The sequence below is a fragment of the Schistocerca gregaria genome, chromosome 6 (assembly GCF_023897955.1).
Source record: "Schistocerca gregaria isolate iqSchGreg1 chromosome 6, iqSchGreg1.2, whole genome shotgun sequence".
In the NCBI taxonomy this organism is placed as follows: Eukaryota; Metazoa; Arthropoda; class Insecta; order Orthoptera; family Acrididae; genus Schistocerca; species Schistocerca gregaria.
The window spans coordinates 563,774,029-563,799,457 of NC_064925.1; the positions used below are offsets into that span (position 1 = coordinate 563,774,029).

Below are 25,429 nucleotides of genomic sequence, written 5' to 3' on the forward strand. Positions count from 1 at the left end.
ACTGCAAACATATTTATCCAGAGCACGGTCAGCTATTCTTTTCAAATTGAGCTACAGTTCCTCTACACACTGCTGTCCAGAGGCAAATGTTTTGAGCTTGTCTTTCAGATATGACCTGAGTGTCTATTTATCTAGCTTACTGAACATGTAAATCCTTCTGTCTGTTTTATTTGCACTTTGTCCTTGCCAATTTCAATATTGTCATTCTCCATGAGGTCAGGTCTACTGTATTTCCAACATCTAGTATTATTTCATAGGATGTCACTCCACACCTATCACTAACATAACTATCCAAATTGATCATTGGATGGTTAAAGTCTTCTGCAATTATGACTTTATGATTGGGAAACAAATGTTCTAGCAAGCTTTAGTTTTCATTTAAACCTGAGGGTGAGTCTGGAAACTGATAGAAGGACCAAGTTGCACGTTTATATTTAGTTCAAATGGCTCTGAGCACTATGGGACTTAACTTATGAGGTCATCAGTCCCATAGAACTTAGAATTACTTAAACCTAACTAATCTAAGGACATCACTGACATCCATGCCCGAGGCAGGATTCGAACCTGCGATCGTAGTGGTCGCGCGGTTCCAGACTGTAGTGCCTAGAACCACTCGGCCACTCTGTCCGGCTTATATTTAGTCTTAATACTGAGTCTTGCCCACACAATCTTGAATCCAGCTTCAATAAGTATCTCCATAGATTTGACTTTCTTGTCTTTTGCAACAAATGCACAACCACTATTTTCCATTAGCCTATTTCTCAGAATCATACATTAATTTAACCCAAAAATTTCACTGTTACCAATTTTGCTTTTTAGGTTGCCTTCTGTTTATAATATTATTTGAGACCTATTGCATTCCTGAACTGGTTTAAACTCTAGAACTTCATTCCAAATGCTTCAATAACTGATCATTAGATCTTGTTTTAAATTGTATTGAGCGGATGGATGTGCATGGGTATGGAGGCAACCTCATGAATCCATGGACCCTGTGTGTCAGCAAGGGAGTGTTCAAGCTGGTGAAGGCTCTGTAATGGTGTGGGGAGTACGAAGTTGGAGTGATATGGGAAACCCGATATGTCTAGACACAGGTGACATGTACGTAAGCATCCTGTCTGATCACCTGCAGCCATTCCTGTACACTGGGCATTCCGACAGACTTGGGCAATTCCAGGCTGACCACGCAACACCCCGCACATCCTGAATTGCTACAGAATGGCTCCAGAACACTCTACCGAGTTTAAACTCACCTGCTGGCCACCAAACTCCCCGACATTAACACTGTTGAGCAAATCTGGGATTCCTTGCAACACTCTTTTCACGAGAGATCTCCACCCTCTCGTACTCTTATGGATTTATGGACAGCCCAGCAGGTTCATGGTGTCAATTCCCTCCAGCAGTATTAGCCTGAGTCCATGCCACGTCATGCTGCGGCACTTCTGTATGCTCACAGGGGCCACATACAAGATATTAGGCAGGTGTACCGGTTTCTTTGGCTCTTCAGTGTATGTAACAAACAAAAAACACACACACACACACACACACACATACACCTGTAAATGCTGCCCCATTTCATGCTCTCCAGGAACAGACTGCTGGACACCAAACCAGCATCATACATCAAATACTTCCACCCTCTGGGAATGTACACTCGTACTGTCCGCTAACAGCCAACCAGGTACCTCTTTCAGTCTATCCTATTTCACTTCTCCCCAACATTCTCTCTCGCAGTCACAGATAGCCCTCCTCATAGTCTGCAACAGCATTGGAGCTCTAGCGCTCCCAATAGCAGCACCTTTCTGTACAGGGTGAGAAAAGTGCAACAGCCTTGGTGCCAAATACAGTTTCATAGCATTTTAAATTACTGCACACACATAATGTCTCATGATGGCACTATCTGCATTACATGGAGAGTTGCCGAGACAATGTGTATTTAACATTTAAGTCAGCCACCAACAAGGTAATGCCTCATGTGTAGAGCACAACTAAACCATTTAGGGGGATTCTACGGTTATCAAATCTTATGCATAAGGCCAGGTGGAAGGACCATGTCATCAGCAAACCTCAAACACCCTACTCTTCTTCCTCCAATTTCTCCTCCTTGATCATCTAATGAGCATTGGTCAATCATATTTTCCAAGCAGAGGTTGAAAAGGGTAGGTGATAAGACAGCATCCTTGTCTTACTCCTTTTCCTAGTCCAATCCAATTTGTACCTTCTCCTCTCACTTTAACTGATGCTTTTTGGTTAGATATAATGAGTTTACAAATCTTCTGGTTTTCCCTCATTATAGTCACCAGTTTGTCCCAAGCCACATTGTCAAATGCCTTTTCTAGATCGATGAAGCACATATAGAGTTCTCTTCCTTTTTCAATAAACCTTTCTTCCAAGATTCGTAGGAGCCCTATTGCACCTCTGGTGCCCGTGTTCTGTCTAAAGCCAAACTGCTCCTCGTCAAGATTCTCCCCTACTTTTACTTTTTCAAGTCCCTCATTAATTATTCTTAACATCACTTTGGCTGCATGTGAAATGAGGCTGATTGTCCTGATCTCACTGCATTTCTTGGTTCCTTGTTTTTTCGGTAATGGAATCATTACTGTTGTCAGAAAGACCTCAGGTCATTCACCACTGTCATATATTTTATTATATAACCTCAATATTTCTCTTATTCCATTGTCATTCAAGTATTTTAATATATCTCTCAGTAATGTGTGTGTACTACTGCTTTGCCGTTTTTCATTGCAACTATGGCAGACTCTACTTCTTCCACTATGATGGTTGGTCCTTTCTCGTCATCACTTACACTGTAGAATGATTCAAGTTCCAGAGTTTCTGGCTTGCGATCTGTGTCATACAGCTCTTTTAGATATTCTTCCCATCTCTGGAGGACATCTGTCATGATCTTTGTACACTACCTCTTTGCCTTTACTCAAAATGTCCATAGTAGCACTTCTTGTTCTGTTTTGATCCCGTGTCATAGTCTTTACTCTGTTGTGTAGTAAGTCATATCTTCCCTTACTGTCCAGTTCTTCAATTGCATCACATTACTCTTTTAGCCATTTTTTCCTAGCCTGCTCTGTTTCTCTTCGCAGTTCTCTTCGTTAAAACACGTGGACAATCTGCAGTCATTTGGATCTCTTCCCTCAATATACACCAGAACAACCACTTTAACATATTAAATGAGATGTGTAAGCAGACACATGGAGTGCACAAGGACATCCTTCTCATCCCTTGCTGCCGCTTCCCTAAGGGCCATCATTGCTAGTTTGGGACTGCCATGGCCAGCCTACCTTACTGGTTATTTAGCATGTTACACCCAATTACACTGGTAATTCCATACTATACAAATTTAAGGTATGGCCTTAGTGCATCTCAAATTATTGAATAGCTTTGTTTCCCGCATAACTCCTAGTATTTAATATAAAATTTCTGATACAAACTTACTCTTCAAGAACATTCCAAATTTCTTGTTATTTGCACATTGCAGTAATATCATTTGCCATGATTTAATATTTTTTCTTAACTCCATTTGCACAGGGTCTTCAAACCTATAATACCAAAGTTTAGGTTTCTTTACAAAACAAATACGCAAAATGACTGCAAAAAATTGATATACTTCATGTATCCTCACTACTCTCCACTTCCTCCATAGAGATTTTGGTTTGATTCTGTTCTGACGGTCGAGTTCAGAAATAGTATCACTAGTTAGCTTCACTTTTAGAAACGTGCTGTAATCAAAAAATTGCAACAAATGGTCTAGTTCTGTTGATAATGTATTGACAGGAACCTGAATTCCACTCATTTCTTCAAACAGAGGCAATTCAGGGAGTGCATCAAAATGACACTATTCACTATGAAGGGCAGGTGTTGAACTGAAAGACAAACCTAGCTAATAGAAACTAGCACATTAGCTTCCTCATACTCTCTACCATTGTTTCTATCAGAATATTCACTATCAGCCATATTCACTATTTATACGCTTTCTACCATTGTTTCTAACAGAATATTCACTATCAGCCATATTCACTATTTATACGCTTTTACACACAGAAAGGATGCACACAATAGCACAACACAGCAGCCGACATAGAACAAAACAACCTTCAACAATATTCCGAGCATGCGCGCAATTCACCTAACACTGGCACCATTCACAAGAGACTGGCACGCGCTAGCCATTAACACTGCACTTACAACAAGCCACACAATTAGTATTGCCATTTACGAACATAAAACATGTGTTTAAATCACAAATAAATAAGTTGGATGTGAAGAACCTATGACATACGACGATCACATTTTACGCTTAAAACGTAGTGAACGTATATAGTACATCCATTGGTTTCAATGTGTTAATGGGATAGGTGATGCTTGTGACTGGACTGGAGTAGGTGGTGGTGTGTGGATGTAAGAGACAGATCCTGCATCTAGGTCAATTACAGGGATACGAGTCACGAGGAAAGGAGTTGGGAGCATGGGTCGTGTAAGGGTGCATGAGGATATTGTGAAAGTTCAGTGGGTGTCGGAATACCACTGTAGGAGGGGTGGGAAAGATAGCAAGTAAGACATTCCTCACTTCAGGGCACATTGAAAGGGAGCAGAAACCCTGGCAGAAAATGTGATTCAGTTACTCCAGTGCTGGGTGGCATTAGGGCACAAGTGGAATGCTCCTCTTGGGCTAGTCAGTGCGGCTTTGGGAGGTGGTTGGTGACTGGAAAGAAAAGTCATGGGGGATCTGTTTCTGTACAAGATTGGGAGGGCAACTATGGGCTGTGAAGGGCTCAGTGAGACCCTCGATATATTTCAAGAGGGACTGCGCAGCCATGGGTCGCAAGGCTATATGGGAGGCACTTCTTGGTATGGAATGGGTGGCAGCTGTCAAAGTGGAGGTATTGCTGGTGGTTGGGAGGTATGAGCAGGTTTGATCAGGACAGAGATTCTTATGTAGCCATCTACAAGATGGAGGTCAGCATTGACAAAAGTGGCTTGTTGGCACAAGTATGACAGGTGAAGTGAAAAGGGAAGACAATGTTGAGGTTCTGGAGGAATCTGGATAGGGTATCCTCACCTTCGATCCAGATCATGAATATATGATTATGGAATCTCAACCAGGAGAGGGGTTGGGTGAGGATATGGCTGGGTATGGTGACCAGGAAGGAAGTTGTAAATTTGGAATCCATTGGGCAATGAGAAAAGTAGTGTTCAATAGTGGAAAGGCCATGGGCATTAAGGGATCTTAGTATACAAGGAGGTGGCATCAACAGTGATGAGCAAGGCACCTTGTGGTGAAGGACCAAAAACTGTTGAGTGCAGGTGGAGGAAATGGTTAGTCTCTTTTATAGAGGAGGGTAGGTTGCAGATAAAAGGCTGAAGGTGTTGGTGTACAAGAGCCGAGATTCTCTCAATGGTGACACAGTAACTGGCCACAATGGGGCATCCTGGGTAGTTGGGTTTACGGACTTTAGGAACAGAGAGAGAGAGAGAGAGAGAGAGAGAGAGAAAGAGAGAGAGAGAGAGAGAGAGAGAGAGAGAGAGAGAGAGAGAGACTCTGGGGAGAGTTTCTGAGATGGGCCTACAGATTTAGGGGGAGACGGAGATCCTGCTGGGCTTCTGGAATGGGGTCACTGTGGCAGGGTGTAAGTGGATGAATCTGACAGCTGGCGGACTCCTCCTGCCAGGTAATCTTCATGGTTCAAAACAACAGTGGTGGGGCCTTTGTCAGCAGGCAGGACTATAATGCTGGGATCAGTTTTTTTGGCAGTTCTTTCTGCAGATGTAAGGTTAGCTTGCATGTTGAGGGATATGGGGAATGATGGTGACCCAAGGTCAGGTTAAGAAATTCTGGAAAGTTAACAAGGGATGATTAGGAGGCAACTGTGATCCATCCTCACTGCGTCATTGCATCTATTAACTTCCAGAAAAGACAATGCCACAAGTTTCATCAAAATTTCAATATTCTTCACATGTCTGTTGCCCGATCCATTATTTGAATTCCACGCTGAATATAACAGTGTTGTAGTGAAAGACTGTACTGCATTTTGATCTATTTCTGCTTCCTTTCTCTGTACATTTGATATCTGAATGATGCTCAAAAATTTAACATTCAGCTCCACTTCATGTTCCAGAGGCATCTTTGCTCTAACAATTTGATAGTTTCATGTATGGTGTTCATCAGAAGCAAGTGAATTTATGATTTGTCTTATTTTACTTCAATACAATTTCATTTTACAACATGAGGATCTGGAATTAGCAGGACCTGTCCTGTGTTTCAAACTAAATACTCAAGCAACTTCTTTGAACTGACTACTTTGAAAATGTTCTTGTCCATGCTAAGCCATAATCATCCTTGGGGTTCACACGTAATGTGGCCTCTATTAATTACATCAATGGAAAACTTACTATCATGTTCTGAAATGTTTGGCAATACACATGATCAATGCAGCACCTCAACTGAGCAGGCATTACAATAGGTACTTGCAGCACTGTGGGACACAGTTTGCTTGTAACTTCTTGACAGTTTAAAACAAGTGTTACAGTCAAGAACTGGGACCTGAACCTCTGCTCTTCATAGGCAATCTTTGTAGAGGCTGAATTATCTAGGGATGCCAAAACAAGGATGTGGGTTTGAGTCCTAGTTAGAACACAGTTTTAGTTGGTCAAAATGGTTATAAATAATGCACTCTGAGCTGCTGAATGCAAGATTCAATCTGTGTATTTTGTCTGGTTCATCTGTTGATCTAGTCTAAATTACTATGTCCTGTACCCTACCGTAGATAAAGCAGAAGCATCACATTGAGTGACCTGTGTGCTCACACAGACATAGCTGCATTACAATGAGTTCCTCGAGTCACAAGTTGTTAAATTAGTTAACTAATTCTTGTTTCATTACAGTACTATTAGAATGTACTTTTGGGAAAACTAAAGTATAGTGTTACCTTTAAACTGCACATTCTAATACTCTTCAGAGAATCATGCATCAAAACATAAATTATTTCCAGATATTCACCAGAGACAAAAATTTCTGGATATTCTTCCACCCAGGACTTCAGTTTTTCACAACAGAAAAGTCTGATCTTACTTGAACAATCCCTGCAAACACAAAAAGTCACGAGAAAACACACAGAAGGTATTAGATTAATTTATTATTATTTTTTAAATGACTGTAAACTTAATACACAAAACAGCATCATGTCCCAATTAAGTAGAACTGCTCACCGTTCCATACAATAAATTCATATTTCTAAAAAACAATATTAAATTTACTTCATGAAAAAAATGGGGAGGAGGGCAGAGAGAGAGAGAGAGAGAGAGAGAGAGAGAGAGAGAGAAAATAAAAGACAAGAAAAACATTTCTCTCTCATTCTTTCTTAACATGACACACAACTTATTACAGCCTAATAAATTTACTGTGGTGGATGAAATGACATGTATTGCATAAGAAAATTGTTCTATTAACAAGAAAGTAAAATTAAGTAAACATTAACATGCTTCCATATTCTTATTTCATGGAACAACAGAATGTAATCATATTTCTGACAATGAACATATTTACTGAAATTTTTACATGAGAATGAGGTTCTTAGATGGAGAAGTACTTCATAAGATTTCTCCTTATGCACTGTATTCTCCTTTGACAATTTCTCCCAGTCTTCAGTAATGTCCGGGTCCCTTTGCTCAACCTGCCTATTTGCTTCGGTCTCAGGTTCTTCGGACAAAGAACCTGAGACAGAAGCAAATAGGCAGTTTGTCAACAACTGGCCACGAAAGCCTTCACTTTGCTCAGCTAAAATGTTTATTAGTGCAGCAATGCCTGAGATCTCTCCAGCACTAGGATGTTCCATGAAAGGCAGTTGGTGTCCTTGTGTTTGTATACATTTTTGTATACTACTTTGTCATATGCTTGAAGCTTTGTGCTCATCTTGCCAAATTGTCCTGATGAATGTTTGAGCATTTTGACAGCACAAATAACTGATTGTCTAAACAACTAACGCATTTTTTTCTCTGCAATCCTTGGCAGACTTGCAGAGTATACCAGAAGAGTAAGTGATAAGTCTATCAGCATCGTCCGAAATTTGCATCACAACTGCACCTATCATGTAGGCACTACCCATCAGTGTGTACACTACTGGCCACTAAAATTGCTACTCCAACAAGAAATGCAGATGATAAACAGGTATTCATTCGACAAATATATTATACTAGAATTGACATGTACTTAGATTTTCATGCAAATTGGGTGCATAGATCCTGAGAAATCAGTACCCAGAACAACTACCTCTGGCTGTAATAATGGCTTTGATACACCTGGGCATTAAGCCAAACAGAGCTTGGATAGCGTGTACAGGTACAGCTGCCTATGCAGCCACAACAGGATACCACAGTTCATCAAGAGTAGTTACTGGTGTATTGTGACCAGTCAGTTGCTTGGCCAGAATTGACCCGACGTTTTCAATTGGTCATAAATCTGGAGAATGTGCTGGCAAGGGCAGCAGATGAACATTTCCTCTACCCAGAAAGGCCAGTACAGGACCTGCAACATGCGGTCGTGCATTATCCTGCTGAAATGTAGCATTTCGCACGAATCGTATGAAGGGTAGAGCCACGGGTCGTAACACATCTGAAATATAACGTCCTCTGTTCCAAGTGCCATCAATGCGAACAAGAGGTGACCGAGACGTATAACCAATGACACCCCATACCATCACGCCGGGTGATATGCCAGTATGGCGATGACAAATACACAACTCCAATGTGCGTTCACCGTGATGTCGCCAAACACAGATGCGACCATCATGATGCTGTAAACAGAACCTGGATTTATCCGAAAAAATGAAGTTTTGCCATTCGTACACCCAGGTTCATCGTTAAGTACACCATTGCAGGCACTCCTGTCTGTGATGCAGGGTCAAGGGTAATCGCAGCCATGGTCTCCGAGCTGATAGTCCATGCTGCTGCAAACGTCGTCGAACTGTTTGTGCAGATGGTTGTTGTCTTGCAAATATCCCCATCTGTTGACTCAGGGATCGAGATGTGGCTGCACGATACATTACAGCCATGCAGATATATTTGCCTGTCATCTCGACTGCTAGTGATACGAGGCCGTTGGGATCTAGTACTGCGCTCCGTATTACACTCCTGAACCCACCGATTCCATATTCTGCTAACAGTCATTTGATCTTGACCAACACAAGCAGCAATGTCACGATATGATAAACCGCAATTGCGATAGGCTACAATCCGACCTTTATCAAAGTTGGAAACGTGATGGTACACATTTCTCCTCCTTACATGAGGCATCACAACAATTTTTCACCAGGCAACGCTGGTCAACTGCTGTTTGTATATGAGAGATTGGTTGGAAACTTTCCTCATGTCAGCACGTTGTAGGTGTTGCCACCAGTGCCAACCTTGTGTGAACGCTCTGAAAAGCTAACCATTTGCATATCACAGCATCTTCATGGTGTAGCAATTATAATGGCTAGTAGTGTAGTTCCATCTTAGCATTTTCATCAAGAAGTGCTATGACTGGAGCTTATGTCTGCACCTTCTTAAGGACACAACAATATCTTTCTTGGACCATATTCCCAGAAAATCTGGCACCTTCCAGCACCATGTCTTGTAGCAGCCATGCCTTCCAATTGAGATCCTTTATGAAGTCCTGTGGTAGGAACACATTACAAAAAAGCCTCTCGCATCGTAAACATACTGAGGAGCTGGAAAATCTTATAGGGTTCTTACTTCTACTGGATTAGGACAGACTATTTCTGTTAACTTGGTGCCCCAAGATTTTTATTTCTTGGGCAATGAGAAGCACTTTCTGGGATTCAGGCAAAGACCTGCATCACGGATACACTTCAAGCACACTTCTCAAGTGGCTTAGATTTCAAACATCTTCAAGGAAACAACAGTGTCTTAAAGATGGCAAAGACTTCTTATCACTTTGAGGTGGAACAGATTGTCCATCAATCATTCAAAGGCGGTGGAGCAAGATTCTTTATTAACGATATTGAGCTGGCCTGCTTGGACTAGTTTTGCTGTCCCTATGCATACATTTAGGAAGGAGTTGTAGCTTTTAATTACAACTTCTGTCTCAGAGCTCTCTTTGTCTGCTCGTGATGGTTATGAGTGTCACTGGCATATAGCTTTGTTTTCTGTCTCACTGATAACAGGGAGATAAGCGCATTTTCAATGACAGACACCTGGCCCGAGCAAATGATGTGTAAACTTATTTGAGTAGCTTAGCCAATAAGGATCTTCAACTTTCCACAGTTTGTGACTGCTTGTGATGCTTGCAATACATCTCGTCCAAAGATGATGTTATAACAGAATTTTGTTCTTGTTTTGTCATTGCTAGCGGTGCCTCGGCAAATTCATTGTTGTTGATGCTGGTAATGTTACTCCCAGAAATTTTCGAAATTGTCACCCACTAAAGATTTTCATCAGTAATGCTCTATCTCCTTAAATGGTCAACTTTAGTTTCCTCACTTTGGTGACTGAGAAAATCGTTAAAATCTCTGTATGGGAAGAATGAACTACTTTGGCAGATTGAAAGGTGAACTGTTGTTTTCTTTCACTACAGTAGCGTATGATATACCTAAGGCACAGTGTAAGCATACCAGTGTGTTGTCATACTTCTCCAAATGTGTATTTCTGTACTCAGTAATTAAACTGGTGAGGGAGCTGGCTATATTGTCATGGGTGAGAAACTTGAATGTTATCTGACTACTGTAAGATAGGTCCAGCTTTTTCGACTCCATTCCTCAATGTTGTTGTGTGTTGTAGAGCAACACACCAATGACCAACAACCTCCTCCTCAAAGTATTTCCACCTGGCCAGATTTGACATAAACAGAAGACATAAATCCTCACTTCTCTTTTCCAGCTATTTGGCGTATTTGCAATGCTAGGCCCTGGTGGTCTTCCCTGATTGTAGTCAGTACATTTGGAGGCCTTTCATACATATTTAGGAGGACTCTTTTCCAGTGCAGTTCATCCACTGATGAAGGCCACAATTATGGTTACTTACTAAAGTGTACATGGATCACTGAAGCTTTCGCATGTATTGGTATCTTGGCAAGCACACACTGCTGGGTATTCGAGTACCTACCCATGAAGGCATAGTCTCATGAAAGCAATAGTAATATTAATGTCCAAGATACCCGGCACTTCCATCAAAATATGTCATGCAGAGTATCAGTTATAAGTGCAATGCATGAGGGATCCATGATCCCTTACTCACAATTATTCATTATGCACTAACACAGGTCATATGCGGGTACAATGATTGATTATTGAGCAAATATAGAAAATAATAAAAATAAAGCAGAACCAGAAGTATCAGCTGTGGCAGCTGCTGCTGCTGAGTGTGGTACCCTCACCATGGATAGACCCTAAGTAATTACAGAATAACTGTACTGATTATGAGAAGAATGTTTTTGTTTTACTAAAAGTGAATATTAAAATACAGAGTGCTGCTTAATGGTGTTTGAGTCAACCATGCTGGCCAATAGATCATAGTGTCAACCACTTGTGTGCATCCCCAGAATATCATCTCTCAATATTTTGACATATTTGCCCTGTGTTCTAGATACATATGATATACATATGATAAAGGTGGTGTCTGTCTCTATGGCATTTAAAAATATTATATTACTTTATATTGTAACCTCTTTCATGACAAGAAACTGATCATACTTAGTCATTGGACTAGACACTAAAATCAAAAGTTAATCTACAAACTATTCATAAATTTTTTAACAATCAGATCGAACAGGAGTGTTACCTTGTAGCTGCCATGTCTAGGATCTGTGTCTTTGGATCAAATAATGTGTGTGCTAATCCCTGGCCAGTGTGATATGACAATTTTGAAACTCAAAAATTGCAGGAGAGAACAAGAAAATTTGAACTAAAAGCAATACTATATAGGATACAAGCTTGTATACTGAGAGTAAAACTTTTAAATGAACTGCGTTTATAAGTGTAAACATTAAAATCTGCTCGACTAACAATAATATTCAGATATTAAGGAAAAACAGGTCTGAACATTATCACAAATAAATAGGCCAAGCATTCATCATGAACTTAACTGAAGGGTTCTTTCTAGTTGATTTAAGCTCAAAATTCGTCTTTCATATGGACCCACAAACTTGCATGCATATGTAAATTCAAACATCACACAGTTATTAAGTGATTTCATACAGATGTGTGGTTCAGTGACAAAGAACATGGAGTAGCAAAGTGATTTTACATGCCACTGGAACCATGCCACACAAGGAACATTGATGACAAAAGGGTGTCGCAATGAACTGTCCAACTGCAGCGACTTAGCATCGTAGGATCGCTAACACCACGTGCTGATATGCCAATACCTCCATCTAGTGGCAGAACTTCTACACAGCAGCAGCAACAACAACACATGGTAGCCAAACTGGTAACATCAAGCAATGACAGCTCTGTCAAATAGCAGATCAGCAAACTTGAGCCATCACACCACCAAGCAGCGGCAGCTCTGTCCAGTAGGCGACCACAAAATTGTGGCGACACCAATGCACCAAGTGCAAAAGAATAAAATTACAAGCAGTGCAGATGCAATGCAACCAGAGAAACAAAAACTGCAACCCCCCCCTCCACCCCAACCTAATGTCAAAACATTAGGAGGTGTACAGGAGTATATGTGAAAGAGGACAATCAGCTAACACAACAAAAACCCATATTATCCAACTTTCAGAGATTATATCTTATTTAAAGTTGTATTTTGCATTTTTGATTTGAAGTATAGTATGCTATTAAGTGCATGTTTATACAACTAACAACTGACAAAAGCAAACAGCAACAATTCAAATGCACTACTTATTGCAATTTACAAGTTTATTTGCTGACTGATTTATAGTATGTCCCTTCTTTAAGCTCTCTGTGAAAATTTATGATTGAATGTCGATGTGCCTGATTTTCGTAGGTGTAAGAGGACTTCTGCTTTCTGTTGTGAAAGCTGTTCTGTTAACTTGGATCAACTACAAAGGACAACTAGTGCTTACTTAATTAGCTGTTAATCAGTTGGAGTTGTGTGGGTTACTAACAGTTTCTTTGATAATACTTGCCACAAAATGTGAATAGTCAAGATGTCTTCAGAACCAAAGCATGAGATTGACGATGTAGTATTTGGTCAAATGGTCATAATGCAGGAATATAGAGATGATTCCAGAATCAGTGGTTTTGGCCATTCAATTAGTTACCCCGAGATACTAATAAATACAATGAGGGATAAACCAGGCATAGAAGAGGAAAGGCTGCAATCAATTAAGGAAAAGTTAATGGTTCACATATATCAAGAAGACTCAAAATCATCCAAAGGAAATAAAGAAACCGAGCATAGAGAAAATATCACAAGAAAACAGAGAACATAGCAAAAATATTACAAAAAAAAAAGAGAAGATACCACAGGAAACAAAGAAAACATGGAGAAAATGCTCCAGGTACTGGTCGTCACAATTACAAAATTAAAGGAGACAATTCCAAGATCAATAAAATTGTAAGAGAGGCCAGAAAGAAAGGGATGCCAAATGCAGTATAATCTGGCCAAACTTCAAGACAATAAGAACAGAGTGAGAGCAGCAATAATAGGAAAGGCCAAAAAACATATTATGGAAGTTTAAGTTAAACTACAAGAGAAGATACAAGAAGATGAAAAACAGCATGACCAGCAAACTAGAAATGTGGTAGAGGTGCAACAAGAGTGCAGCGTTGCTATCAAAGGACTGGAAAGAAAATGAAACTGAACTGGCTGTGAATTTGAGGGAAGAAACAGCACTACAGTGAAAAATGGACGTTCAACAGGTCATGTCAGATCAGCCACTTGCTAGAAAGGATACAACAATAAAGGAATAAAACTGATGAGATCAATACGAAAATTAACAATGCAACTTTGAAAGTGAGGGAAGGTAATGATGATGTTATAGTGACTAGTGATAACACTTATACCCAGTCTGACACAGGACAAACATACAGGGTGACAATTATTGAACTAAATGAAAAAAAATCTGTTAAGAACTATGGCATGCACACACTTATACAACATGTAAACGTCACTACAGATATTCAGATTTAAGTTATGACATGTTTGGTATGCCTGCCATCATTCGAGATGATGTGGTGCAGACGAATAGCGAAATTCTGATGACCAACTGAAGTGTCAGAACATCAATGCTGTTGATGACCTCCTGAATAGCTGTTTTCAGATCAGCAATGTTTTGGGGGGTGCTGCAGTACACTTTGTCTGCATGTATTCAGATCCAGAACCAAGGCACCCAATCGAGGCCCATCCCAGAATGCAATCCCCAAAGTGCTCCCCCAGGACATCAGACACTCTCCTGCTTCGATAGGGTTGAGCTCCATCTCGCAAGAACCACATCTTGTCGAAATCAGGGTCACTTCAGATAATGGGGACGAGATCATCTTCCAAAACCTTCACGTGCCGTTCAGCAGTCACCATGCCATCAAAGAACATCGCACCGATTATTCTGTGACTGGACATTGCAACATCACACAGTCACCCTCTGAGGATGAAGAGACTTCTTGAAAGGGAAACGCAGATTCTCAGTCCACAAAATGCGCTAATTTGTTTATTGATGAGCCCATCAAAATGAAAGTGGGCTTTGTCATTAAACCAAACCACATTAACAACAAAGCCCTGTTCATTAATTCTGTGGACAATAGTGTTGGCAAAACACAAACCACTGTTAACGACTGACGTGTTTGAATTTTATACAGCAAAATATACACGCCTCCAACAACAATTTGTCACAGTGTATCCTGGTTGATTCCCACCAGTTGTGCAGCTCATGTAATTGATTTCCTTGGGCTGCTTTGAAACACAGCATGTGTATTCTTGATGTTTTCAGGCATTTTCACCCTTTTTGGACAACCGACTTTACCAACACTGTCATCATGAACACTACCCGTTCTCTAAAACTTGCGAATCAAATTCTTAATTGTTAGCAGACTTGGACCAGATTCTCGAGTTGGAATTCGGCTGCAAACTTCCTTTGAGCCACAGTTGGGCTGTTATTGCTCACACAGTAAGCCTATATGTTTAGGCACACTGTACTGTGAGATTTTCACATGGATATGGCCGACAACAACAAGGTACCTGAAAATTGCGCATACTAATTCCCATCATACCCCACACCCAAACGTGCAGTTTGAATGTCCTACCACGAACTGTTCAGAATTTGTGACTATTTTATTTCATATAGTTCAATAACTGTCACCCTGCATAAATTAAAATGGAAATTGCACATACTGGTACTTACCAAGTGGTTAAAATCAGTTACCACAACACACTTCAATGAAAAATCCAGTTTGCAACAGACAGTTGGAAGTTGGAAGATGAAACTTTTCCTTGGGGAGTCAAGAATGAAGAAGAAGCTAATAATTTCAATCAATTTGAAGTGTCATCACTGAAGAAGTACTGATCCAAGAGTCACCAGTATGCAACACTTTAAGATTTACTACACCAAAAATGTCTTAACATACTGAAGAGTAAATTGTGGGAATTATTTGCTGAGAATTTTTGGGAGCTGCATGGAACCTCAGAGCAACCATTAAATGATGACAAAATGATACCTGCAATGAAGAGAAGACTGGATCAGAAGATGCAGGGAAACCCATATGGGAGTGACTAATAACAGAGATCCATCAACCGAAGTGCTGGAACAGTTAGAATCCATTCACTCACAGAAAAACAATCAAATGGGCGAACTCGAAAAAGAAATAATCATTACCAACCATCATTTTAGTACCTCGCCATATTACAAAGGGAGAGGTGGTGATCATCAGTATAGGAACGACGGAAATGCCCATCAATATTAGCATGATCGGAGGAGAGAAGATGATCCAAGAAAAATGTGAGGTAGGACGACATATGAGTGAGTAATGAAATACAAGAGGAGGAGGATAGGCAATCTGGAAAACTAACTGAAGAACTATTCCATATTTTGGCCTGTTAACTATCTGCTCTGGCACTACAAACAAAAGCCTGTGCACCAAAGCACCTGCACAGTACCCTATTATCACAGTCAGAATAACATTATGATACAATTTTGAACTAGCATTTCAACTAATAACATAACTGGGTAGATTAAAAATTTTGTTCCTCATATTCCTGCCTCTACTACTCATTTGTTCAATATTTGCACTATAATTTTATCACGGACCCAAAAATATGCCTTGGTATCTGATGACAGTATTTCTCTTTGTGGACCTTTAGCTTAATTAGATGATTTGGAATCTTAAAATGTTCCGTTTTAATAACATATCTTTTCAAGCACAACAGACAATTTAACTCCCTGGCACCAGTAATGTATTTTCTGAAGGACTGTGTAACATCCTTCTCCCTGGTTACTTCTGGTAATTTCCTTCAAAAGAAACACCACATCACTGGCATAAGCCACTATTCCTACGACTGCTTTCTCAAGGTGCAGCTTTCCTAATAATGGGTCAAGTACCAGATCACAGAAGGCAGAGCCACTTACAGATCCCTGTTGCCTTTCAAAATTTGTAAGGGGATCTCCTGGTCACGACAGAGATGATACACTGTTTTGGCAATAGCTCTTGAAACAGCTGTAAAACACTTGTGGCGAGTCCATGTCGACCGTGTAGCCAAAAAGTAATGGCCAACATCATAGAAAACATCAGTGATACCTATCATTATGGCCGTAACATAGAGGGTTTATCTGAATGTGTGTTGCGAAGTGTCGTGGTTGGTACATGGATACCTTGTGAGAATATCATACTGGAATGTGGAGGAGGGTGCAGGTAGTCTGGACCACACAAGCCAGGCGAGGAGTAAGGGAGACAATATACACTGCAATAAGATTGAGACTAGATGCATTAGAGCTTCCAAAACAGTAGTCTAGGCAAATAAACCAACACTGGCAAGCAACAAAGGGTTTCTGTGTGTAGCGTGAGGTCAGAGTGTTTACCAGTGGTACTGCTTCATACGTACATGGCACACAAAGCACTCCACAGCCTTACATAGAAACCAATACAGTACCATACTATCTAGTGTCACATAATTTCATACTGTACGTAGTTCACTCATTCGCATGGCTTCTGTAAAACAGGAATGAATAATGGTTGTTTTACAAAACTGCAGGGTACATCGACATGCTTCTTTCATGTGGATGAGCACAAAGTAATACAAGAGGAGCATGCAGGCTCTATGAAGAATGTTACCCCAGTGGCCATTACCCAGCCCACACTATGTTCGCAAGACTGGAGAGGTGGTTATGTAAAATGGGCAGCTTAAGTCCTAAACACCACGTTGGATGACTGTGGACAGAACATACACTAAAATTTAAAGAAGGTTTTTCAGGGAAGACTTCTAGGACCACTGAGCTGTAGCACATACCACAGGTGTAAACCACATAGCTGTGTAGCACGTTCAGCACAATGAGCACCTTCATCCCTTCATACTCCAGAGGGCTCATGCAATGACTGAGGACAACTTTTCTCATTGAGTCAATTGTTGCTAATGGCTGCTCACAAAGCAGGCAGGATTCCCAGTTCCTATGATGTATCCTGCTTTCTGACGAGTTCACCTTCACCAGGGACAGCATTTTCAATACCAGAAAAAGCCATATTAGGACAAAGGACATCTTCATGGCTGCATAGTCAAGGCCATCAACATCTTTTTGCTGTCAACATGGGGGAGGATCTCACTGATAACCATGTCACAGGTACGCACCTCATACCTACACATGATGATGCTCCCAATTACCCTGTGCTACTGTGAAATTTCTTACCCAGCTTGTTGGACAGGGCGCCTCTGGACATCCAGTGCACCATGTACTTCTAGCAGGTTAGTGCTTCAGCACACTTCGAGAATGTAGTAGGTGGCCACTTGAATGACAGCTTCACCAACAGACGGACTTGATATGGAGGCCCAATAGTGTGGCCCCTTTGCCCACCGAATCTGACATCATTGAATTTTCAATTCTGAGAGTACATGAAAATTCTTGTGTACAAGACACTCATGGAGGCACCACAAGATCCTGTGGCACAAATGAAAGCAGCAGCTGTCGTTGACCACGATATGCAGGAAACCTTTACACGGGTTCAGTGATGCATCATCAGGTGATATACAAAATGTATCAAAGTTGGTGGCAGTCATATTGAGTACCTCCTGTAAGTGAATTAAACTGCTGTTTACTGACAGTAAAGTACATTATCTCCTTTACTTCTTAACTCCTTCTGAAGTCCAAACCACCTATGTTGTCCTCCACATGCAGACAGACTACCACATGAATGATATCCATCTACCAACCAACATGGCATGGCATGGCATGTAACATGCCTTGTAATAAACGTACATCCTGTATTTATGAAGGGGAGTTTTGGCAAGCCTGGAAGTATTTTCTGCTGCAATCTACTGCATAGAAGTTTCTCATGTACAGAAAGCAAATTGGCCTGCATGACTCTGAACCAAGACGATCTTTGTCTTCACCCTTTTTCAAGAAAATTTCCTTTCCTCCAAGTATCCAGTATTCTTCCCTGCAATAAAGATGTGTTATTGAGTTTGCACAAATATAAAATTATAGATGTATCAAGGGCATATAAAACTTAAGCAGGAATGCAGTCAGGACAAGGTGATTTATTCCTTTTCACTTTCAGGGCTTCCTTTCTCATCTCCTCTTGTGAAAATTGAAAAACTGTCCATCTCCATATATGCTTCCCCACTTCTGTTCTGCAGTGCTCTGTATTCATCAAATGCATCCACTGCAATGCCATCTGGAAAGAAAGTGTCCACCCATCAGTACATGGGTAGATAGATGTTAATTTTCTGCATGCTGTTGTCTAATCATTTTAGAGTTGAAAACATTATCAGAAATTTTATCTTTTGACAGACAGTTTTATGCAGCATTCAAGATGCAGATTCTGTGCCACAACTCAGTTCCAGCTACCCACTGTTGCCTGGTGTTGGCAATTTTTAACTTGCTGCTCAAGATCCCCAGCTGTGAGCTGTTTCTGCCAAGTGTGGGCTTCCTGGTAGAATCACCTTGCCTTTCTGACTGTAGTTCTTAGCCATTGGTGATCCTCATTACACCTTTCCTTGCAATACTGGGGAGGGGTACTTCATGCCCACCTTCTGAAAATATGTAATCTAGTAAGTTACCCTACAATTTAAAATTATTTATTGACCTAAATGAATTATTCTACCAGATTCCATATATGTTTAAAATTTTCAGTTAAACTTTACCCAAAAATTTGAGTTTCAGTAGTATATCAATAGCAGAAGAAAATGATATAAGAGTAGCAGCATTTATTCTGAATAGGAACATATGGCAATGAGTTACAGTGAACAGTTCAGTGACAGGGTTGTTCTCATTGGAAATAACAGCACACCAACACCACCAAAAACAGTTCAGGTATATACGACAATGTCACAAGCTGAAGATGAAAGAGACAGACAGAGAGAGAGAGAGAGAGAGAGAGAGAGAGAGAGAGAGAAAGAATTGAGGATATTGAACAAGTAATTCAGTATGTAAATGGAGATGAAAATCTGATAGTCATCAGGTACTGGAATATTGTAGGGGAAGAAGTAAAAGAAAGGGTTACAGGAGAATATGGGCATGGTACTAGCAATGAGAGAGGTGAAAGACTAGTTGAGTTCTCCAATAAGTTTTAGCTAGTAATAGCGAATTCTCTGTTCAAGAATCACAAGAGGGCGTATACTTCAAAAAGGCCAGGAGATATGGGAAGATTTCATTTAGATTACATCATGATCAGACACAGATTTCAAAATCAGATACTGGATTGTAAGGCATACCCAGGAGCAGATACAGACTCAGACCACAACTTAGTAATGATGAAGAGTAGACTACAGTATAAGAGACTAATCAGGAAGAAGCAATCCGCAACAAAGTACTAAGGAATGAAGAAGTACACTTGAAGTTCTCTAAGGCTATACTCTGATAAGGAATAGCTCAGTAAGCAGTTCAGTGGAAGGAGGATGGACATCTCTAAAAAGAGCAATCACAGAAGTTGGAGGGAAAAATGTAGGTACAAAGAAGGTAACTGCAAAGAAACTATGGATAACAGAGGAAATATTTCAGTTGATCGATGAAAAAAGGAAGTACAAAAATGTTCAAGTAGATGCTGATTCGCAGACAGGCACAACAAAAAGACTCAGAATTAAGGCCTTGGAATGCATCATGTTGCCATGAAGTTCATTCCATGGCTCATGTTCAAAACCAGAAAGACCTTCACCTCACAATCTACATCTACATCTACATGACTACTCTGCAATTCACATTTAAGTGCTTGGCAGAGGGTTCTGTGAAGCACTTTTGGATCACATTATGGCCTTCTTCAACAATAGATACACACACACACACACACACACACACACACACACACACACACACACACGGCTCCAGTCTCAGGCAACTGAAACCACATTGCGAGCAGCAGCACTGGTGCATGATGAGAGTGGCGACTGGATGGGGGTAAGGAGGAGGCTGGGGTGGGGAGGGGAAGGGATAGTATGGTGGGGGATGACATACAGAAATGTGCTGCAGGTTAGATGGTAGATGGCGGGCAGGGGAGATGTTGGGGGGGGGGGGGGGGGGGCGGAGAAAATGGTGGCAATGGAGAGAAATAAAAAGACTGAGTGTGATGGTGGATTGACGGCTGTATAGTGCTGGAATGGGAACAGGGAAGGTGCTAGGTGGGTGAGGACAGTGACTAACAAAGGTTGACACCAGGAGGGTTTTGGGAACATAAGATGTATTGCAGGGAAAGTTCCCACCTGTACAATTCAGAAAATATGGTGTTGGTGGGAAGGATCCATATGGCACTGGCTGTGAAGCAGTCATTGAAATGAAGGATATCATGTTTGGCAGCGTGTTCATCAACAGGGTGGTCAACTTGCTTCTTGGCTACAGTTTGGTGGTGGTCATTCATGCAGACAGACAGCTTGTCTGTTGTCATGCCTACATAGAATGCAGAACAGTGGTTGCAGCTTAGCTTGTAGACCACATGACTGGTTTCACAGGTAGCCCTACCTTTGACGGTATAGGTGATGTTAGTTGTCAGACTGGAGTAGGTGGTGGTGGGAGGATGTATCGGACAGGTCTTGCATCTACGTCTATTACAGGGGTACAAGCCACGAGGTAAGGCATTGGGAGCAGGGGTTGTGTAAGGTTGGACGAGTATATTGTGTATGTTCAGTGGACAGTGGAATACCGCTGTGGGAGGGGTGGGAAGGATGGTGGGCAGGTCATTTCTCAATTCATTGCATGACGAGAGGTAATCGAAAGCCTGGCTGAGAATGTAATTCAGTTGCTCCAGTCCTGGGTGGTACTGAGTTACTAGGGGAATGCTACTCGGTGGCCGGAAGGTGGACTTTGGTAGGTGGTGGAAGACTAGCAAGATAAGGCATGGCAGATTTGGTTTTGTACAAGGATTGGAGGATAATTACGGTCAGTGAAGGATTCTGTGAGACCCTCAGTATATTTTGAGATGGAATGCTCGTCACTGCAGGTGTGACAACCACAGGTGGCCAGGCTATATGGAAGAACTTCTTGGTATAGAACGGATGGCAGCTGTCAAAGTAGAGGTTTTGCTGGTGGTTAGTAGCTTTGATATGGATGGAGGTACTGATGTAGCCATCTCCGAGGTGGAGGTCAACTTCTAGGAAAGTGGCATGTTGGGTTGAGTATGACCAGGTGAAGCAAATGGGGGAGAAGTTGTCGAGGTTCTGGAGGAATGTGGGTAGTAGTAGTAGTAGTAGTAGTAGTAGTAGTAGTAGAGGGGTTTTGGGTGCACGACAGCAAGGTCTTCAGTGCCCGTTCAGTAACATAGTGAGACGGGTGTCAAGAAAAATCCTAGAACAGGAATATAAAACAAAACAGAAAACATGGGTAACAATCGTTGAAAAACATGTGCTCACCTACACCAAAGCGTGGGATGAAGCAGAGTGTCAGCAGTAAAACATGGACAACACAGGAAGAAAATGTTAGAGGGAGCTAAAACAATGTAGCAGATGGAAGTGGCTGGCTGACCGCAAGGAAAAAAGGGGAGCAAACAGCCACTCTGCAATACACTAAAACCTCCAGCCTAAAAGTTTAGGTCAGAGTCCAGACACATCACGGTATAAAATGCAGTCTGTTAAAATGTGCCGGACAGAGATGTTCACACCATAAGCATCACAAAACGGAGGATCCTCCCGCCGTAATAAAAAGCTATGTGTGAGAGGACAGTGCCCGATCCGAAGACGTGTGAGGGCCACCTCCTCCCACCTGAGCAACCGGCACGAGGAACGCCACGGCCGGGTGGTTGACTTTATCAACCGAAGTTTATTGGCCATTACCGCCAGCCATTCGTCCTCCCACAACTCCATGCACTTCCTGTGGAGCTCAGCGATGACTGACTTCAAGGCAATAGGACACTGGACCACATCCTGCTCTCTGCAGGCCTCCTTGGCAGCCCGATCGGCCTGTTCATTGCCCCATATGCCGACATGACCGGCACCCAGCAGAAGGATACTTCTGTACCCCGCCGTTGGAGCAAGTACAGTTGGTCATGTATCAGCTGGACCATCTCCTCAGTAGGGTAGAGGTTCTGCAGTGATTGTAAGGCACTAAGAGAATCGGAGCAGAGAAGAAATCGATCGCCCCTAACACGATTCATCTGCTCCAGTGCCTTCAGGATCGCGTGGAGCTCCACTGCAAAAACGGTATATTCAGCAGGGAGGCGAATCCGGGTAACTTGATCAGGGAACACTACCGAACAGCCAAGGAAATTCTCCTGTTTGGAGCCATCAGTGTAAACGACAGTGAAACCATGACGCACATCTAAAATGTTAAAAAACAGAGATTGGAATGTAAAATCTGGTGTGCGATTTTTCTTAAAATTAGTCAAATCTAAAATAAGTTTGGGTCTCCGGAGGAGCCAAGGTGGAGATCTGCTCCAACCGCGACGCAAAACACGAAGACCAGCCATAGACATCGCAGCAAGGCAATCCTGTGCGCGAATCCCATAGGGCTGCGTCGCACATTGCCGGTTATGAAATAACTGTGTCAGAGGAGGCTGAGCAACGGTATGGTATGCAGGGGTGTATGGTGTGGACAAAGTTTTATACGCATGGCCCACTGGAAGTAGCCGTCGCCGCATATGAAGTGGCGGTTCACCAGCCTCTGCACAGAGGCTCAGTTTGGGGCTAGTTCGGAATGCCCCAGTGGCCAACCGAAGCCCTTCATGGTGCACAACGTCCAACATCTTTAAGTAAGAAGGCCTCGCAGACCCATACACCGTGCACCCATAATCGAGCCGAGATCGCACAAACGCCCTGTAAAAGTGGAGCAGACAAGTCCTGTCAGCTCCCCACATACTGTTGCTAAGACATTTTAAAATACTTAAAGCCTTAAGTGACCGCCGTTTCAGGTCTTTGAGATGAGGTAAGATGTGGATAAGGTGTCCTCACCTTCAATCCAGATAGCAAAGATGTAGTCAGTGAATCTGAACAAGGTGAGGGGTTTAGGATTCTGGGTGTCTAGGAAGGATACATCTAGATGGCGTATGAATAGATTGGCATAGGATGGTGACATGGGGGTGCCCATAGCCGTACACCAGATTTGTTTGTAGGTAATGCCTTCAAAGGAGAAGTAATTGTGGGTGAAGATATAGTTGGTCATGGCAACTATGAAGGAAGTTGTTGGTTAGGAATCTGTTGGCCGTTGGGAAAGGTAGTGTTCAACAGTGGTAAGGCCATGGGCATTTGGAATGTTAGTGTACAGGGAGATGGCATCAGAAGTGACATGCAGGGCACTGTGTGGTAAAGGAACAGGAACTGTGGAAAATAGATGGAGGAAATGGTTGGTAGCGTAGGTTATGGGTAATAGGTTGAAGATGTTAGTATACAAGAGCAGAGATTCTCTCAGTGGGGGCACCTCAACTGGCCACAATGGGGCATCTTGGGTGGTTGGGTTTGTGGACTTTAGGAAGCATGATGGAAGGTGGGAGTGTGTGAGTTGTAGGGGTGAGCAGAGAGATGGACCCCAGGGGGAGGTTATGGGATGCGCCCAAGGATTTGAGTAGTGAGTCCTTCCCACCCCTCTCACAGTGGTATTCCGCCAACCACCAAATCTACACAACATACTCATCCATCCTTACACAACCCCTTTCCGAATCCCTTACCTCACGTCTCACACCTCTGTAATAGACCCAGATGCAAGTCCTGTCCTATACACCCTCCCAACATTGCCACCTACTCCAGTCCTGTCACTAATATCACCCATCATAAAAGGCAGGGCTATCTGTGAAACCAGTCATGTGGTTTACAAGCTAAGCTGCAACCACTGTTCTGCATTCTATGTAGGCATGACAACCAACAAGCTGTCTGTCCACATGAACGGCCACTGACAACTGTGGCCAACAAACAAGTGGACCACCCTGTTGCTTAACACGCTGCCAAGCATGATACCCTTCATTTCAGTGACTGCTTCACAGCCTGTGCCATAGAGACCCTTCCCACCAACACCAGCTTTTCTTAACTGCGCAGATGGGAACTTTCCCTGCGAAGCATCCTATATTCCTGTAATCCTGTAATCCTCCTGGCCTCAACCTTTGTTAGTGACTGTCCTCACCCATCCAGCCACTTCCCTGTACCCATTCCAGCACCCAGCACTACACAGCTGTCAAACCACCACCACAGACAGTCTTTTTATTTCTCTCCTTTTCTGCCACTACCCCCCCCCCCCCCCCCCCCGTGCTCTCCAGCTAACCGGCAACACTTCACTCTCCATCACCCCCTACCATACTACCTCTCCCCCTCCCTGCCCCAGCCTCCTCTTTACCCCCACCCAATCGCCACTCCCATCATGCATATCAGTGCTGCTGTTAGCAGTGTGGTTTCAGTTGCCTGAGACCCCAGTCATATGTGTGTGTGTGTGTGTGTGTGTGTGTGTGTGTGTGTGTGTGTGTGTGTGTGTGTGTGTTCATACGTATGCGCATATGTGTGTTTATTGTTGAAGAAGGCCTTAATGGCCGAAAGCTATAATTGAGTCTTTTTGTTGTGCCTGTCCACGACTCAGCATCTCCACAATAGGTAATGGCAACTTTCCTTCTCATAATATTGGTACATTCCATCTTCAAGGATACTCAGAAATAGATACGTTCCATCTTGGTACATTCAGTCTTCAAAGATACTAAGAAATAAAAGTCACTTAGGAATGAAATAAATGGGAAATGCACAGACGCTAAGGCAAAATGACTACATAAAAGAGTGCACAAATCGAAAAGGAAATGATTGTTGGAAGGACTGCAGCAGCATACAGAAGAGGCAAAACAATCTACATTGAAATTAAAAGCAAGAGTAGTAACATTATGACTGCAGTGGGAATTCCACTGTTAAATGCAGAGAAGAGAGCAGA

The 25,429-nt window shown here is 42.1% G+C and overlaps 1 protein-coding gene across 5 annotated transcripts in view; it reads right to left on the bottom strand.

Moving 5' to 3' along the window:
- LOC126279017 (cohesin subunit SA-2-like) overlaps positions 1–25,429 on the bottom strand; it is a 359,735-nt gene that overhangs the window by 247,325 nt on the left and 86,981 nt on the right. For all 5 annotated transcript variants that reach the window (XM_049979406.1, XM_049979405.1, XM_049979404.1 and 2 more), the window contains one exon: positions 6,936–7,089. In XM_049979406.1, coding sequence (XP_049835363.1) covers positions 6,936–7,089 — 154 coding nt within the window. The remainder of the gene's footprint in view (positions 1–6,935; positions 7,090–25,429) is intronic.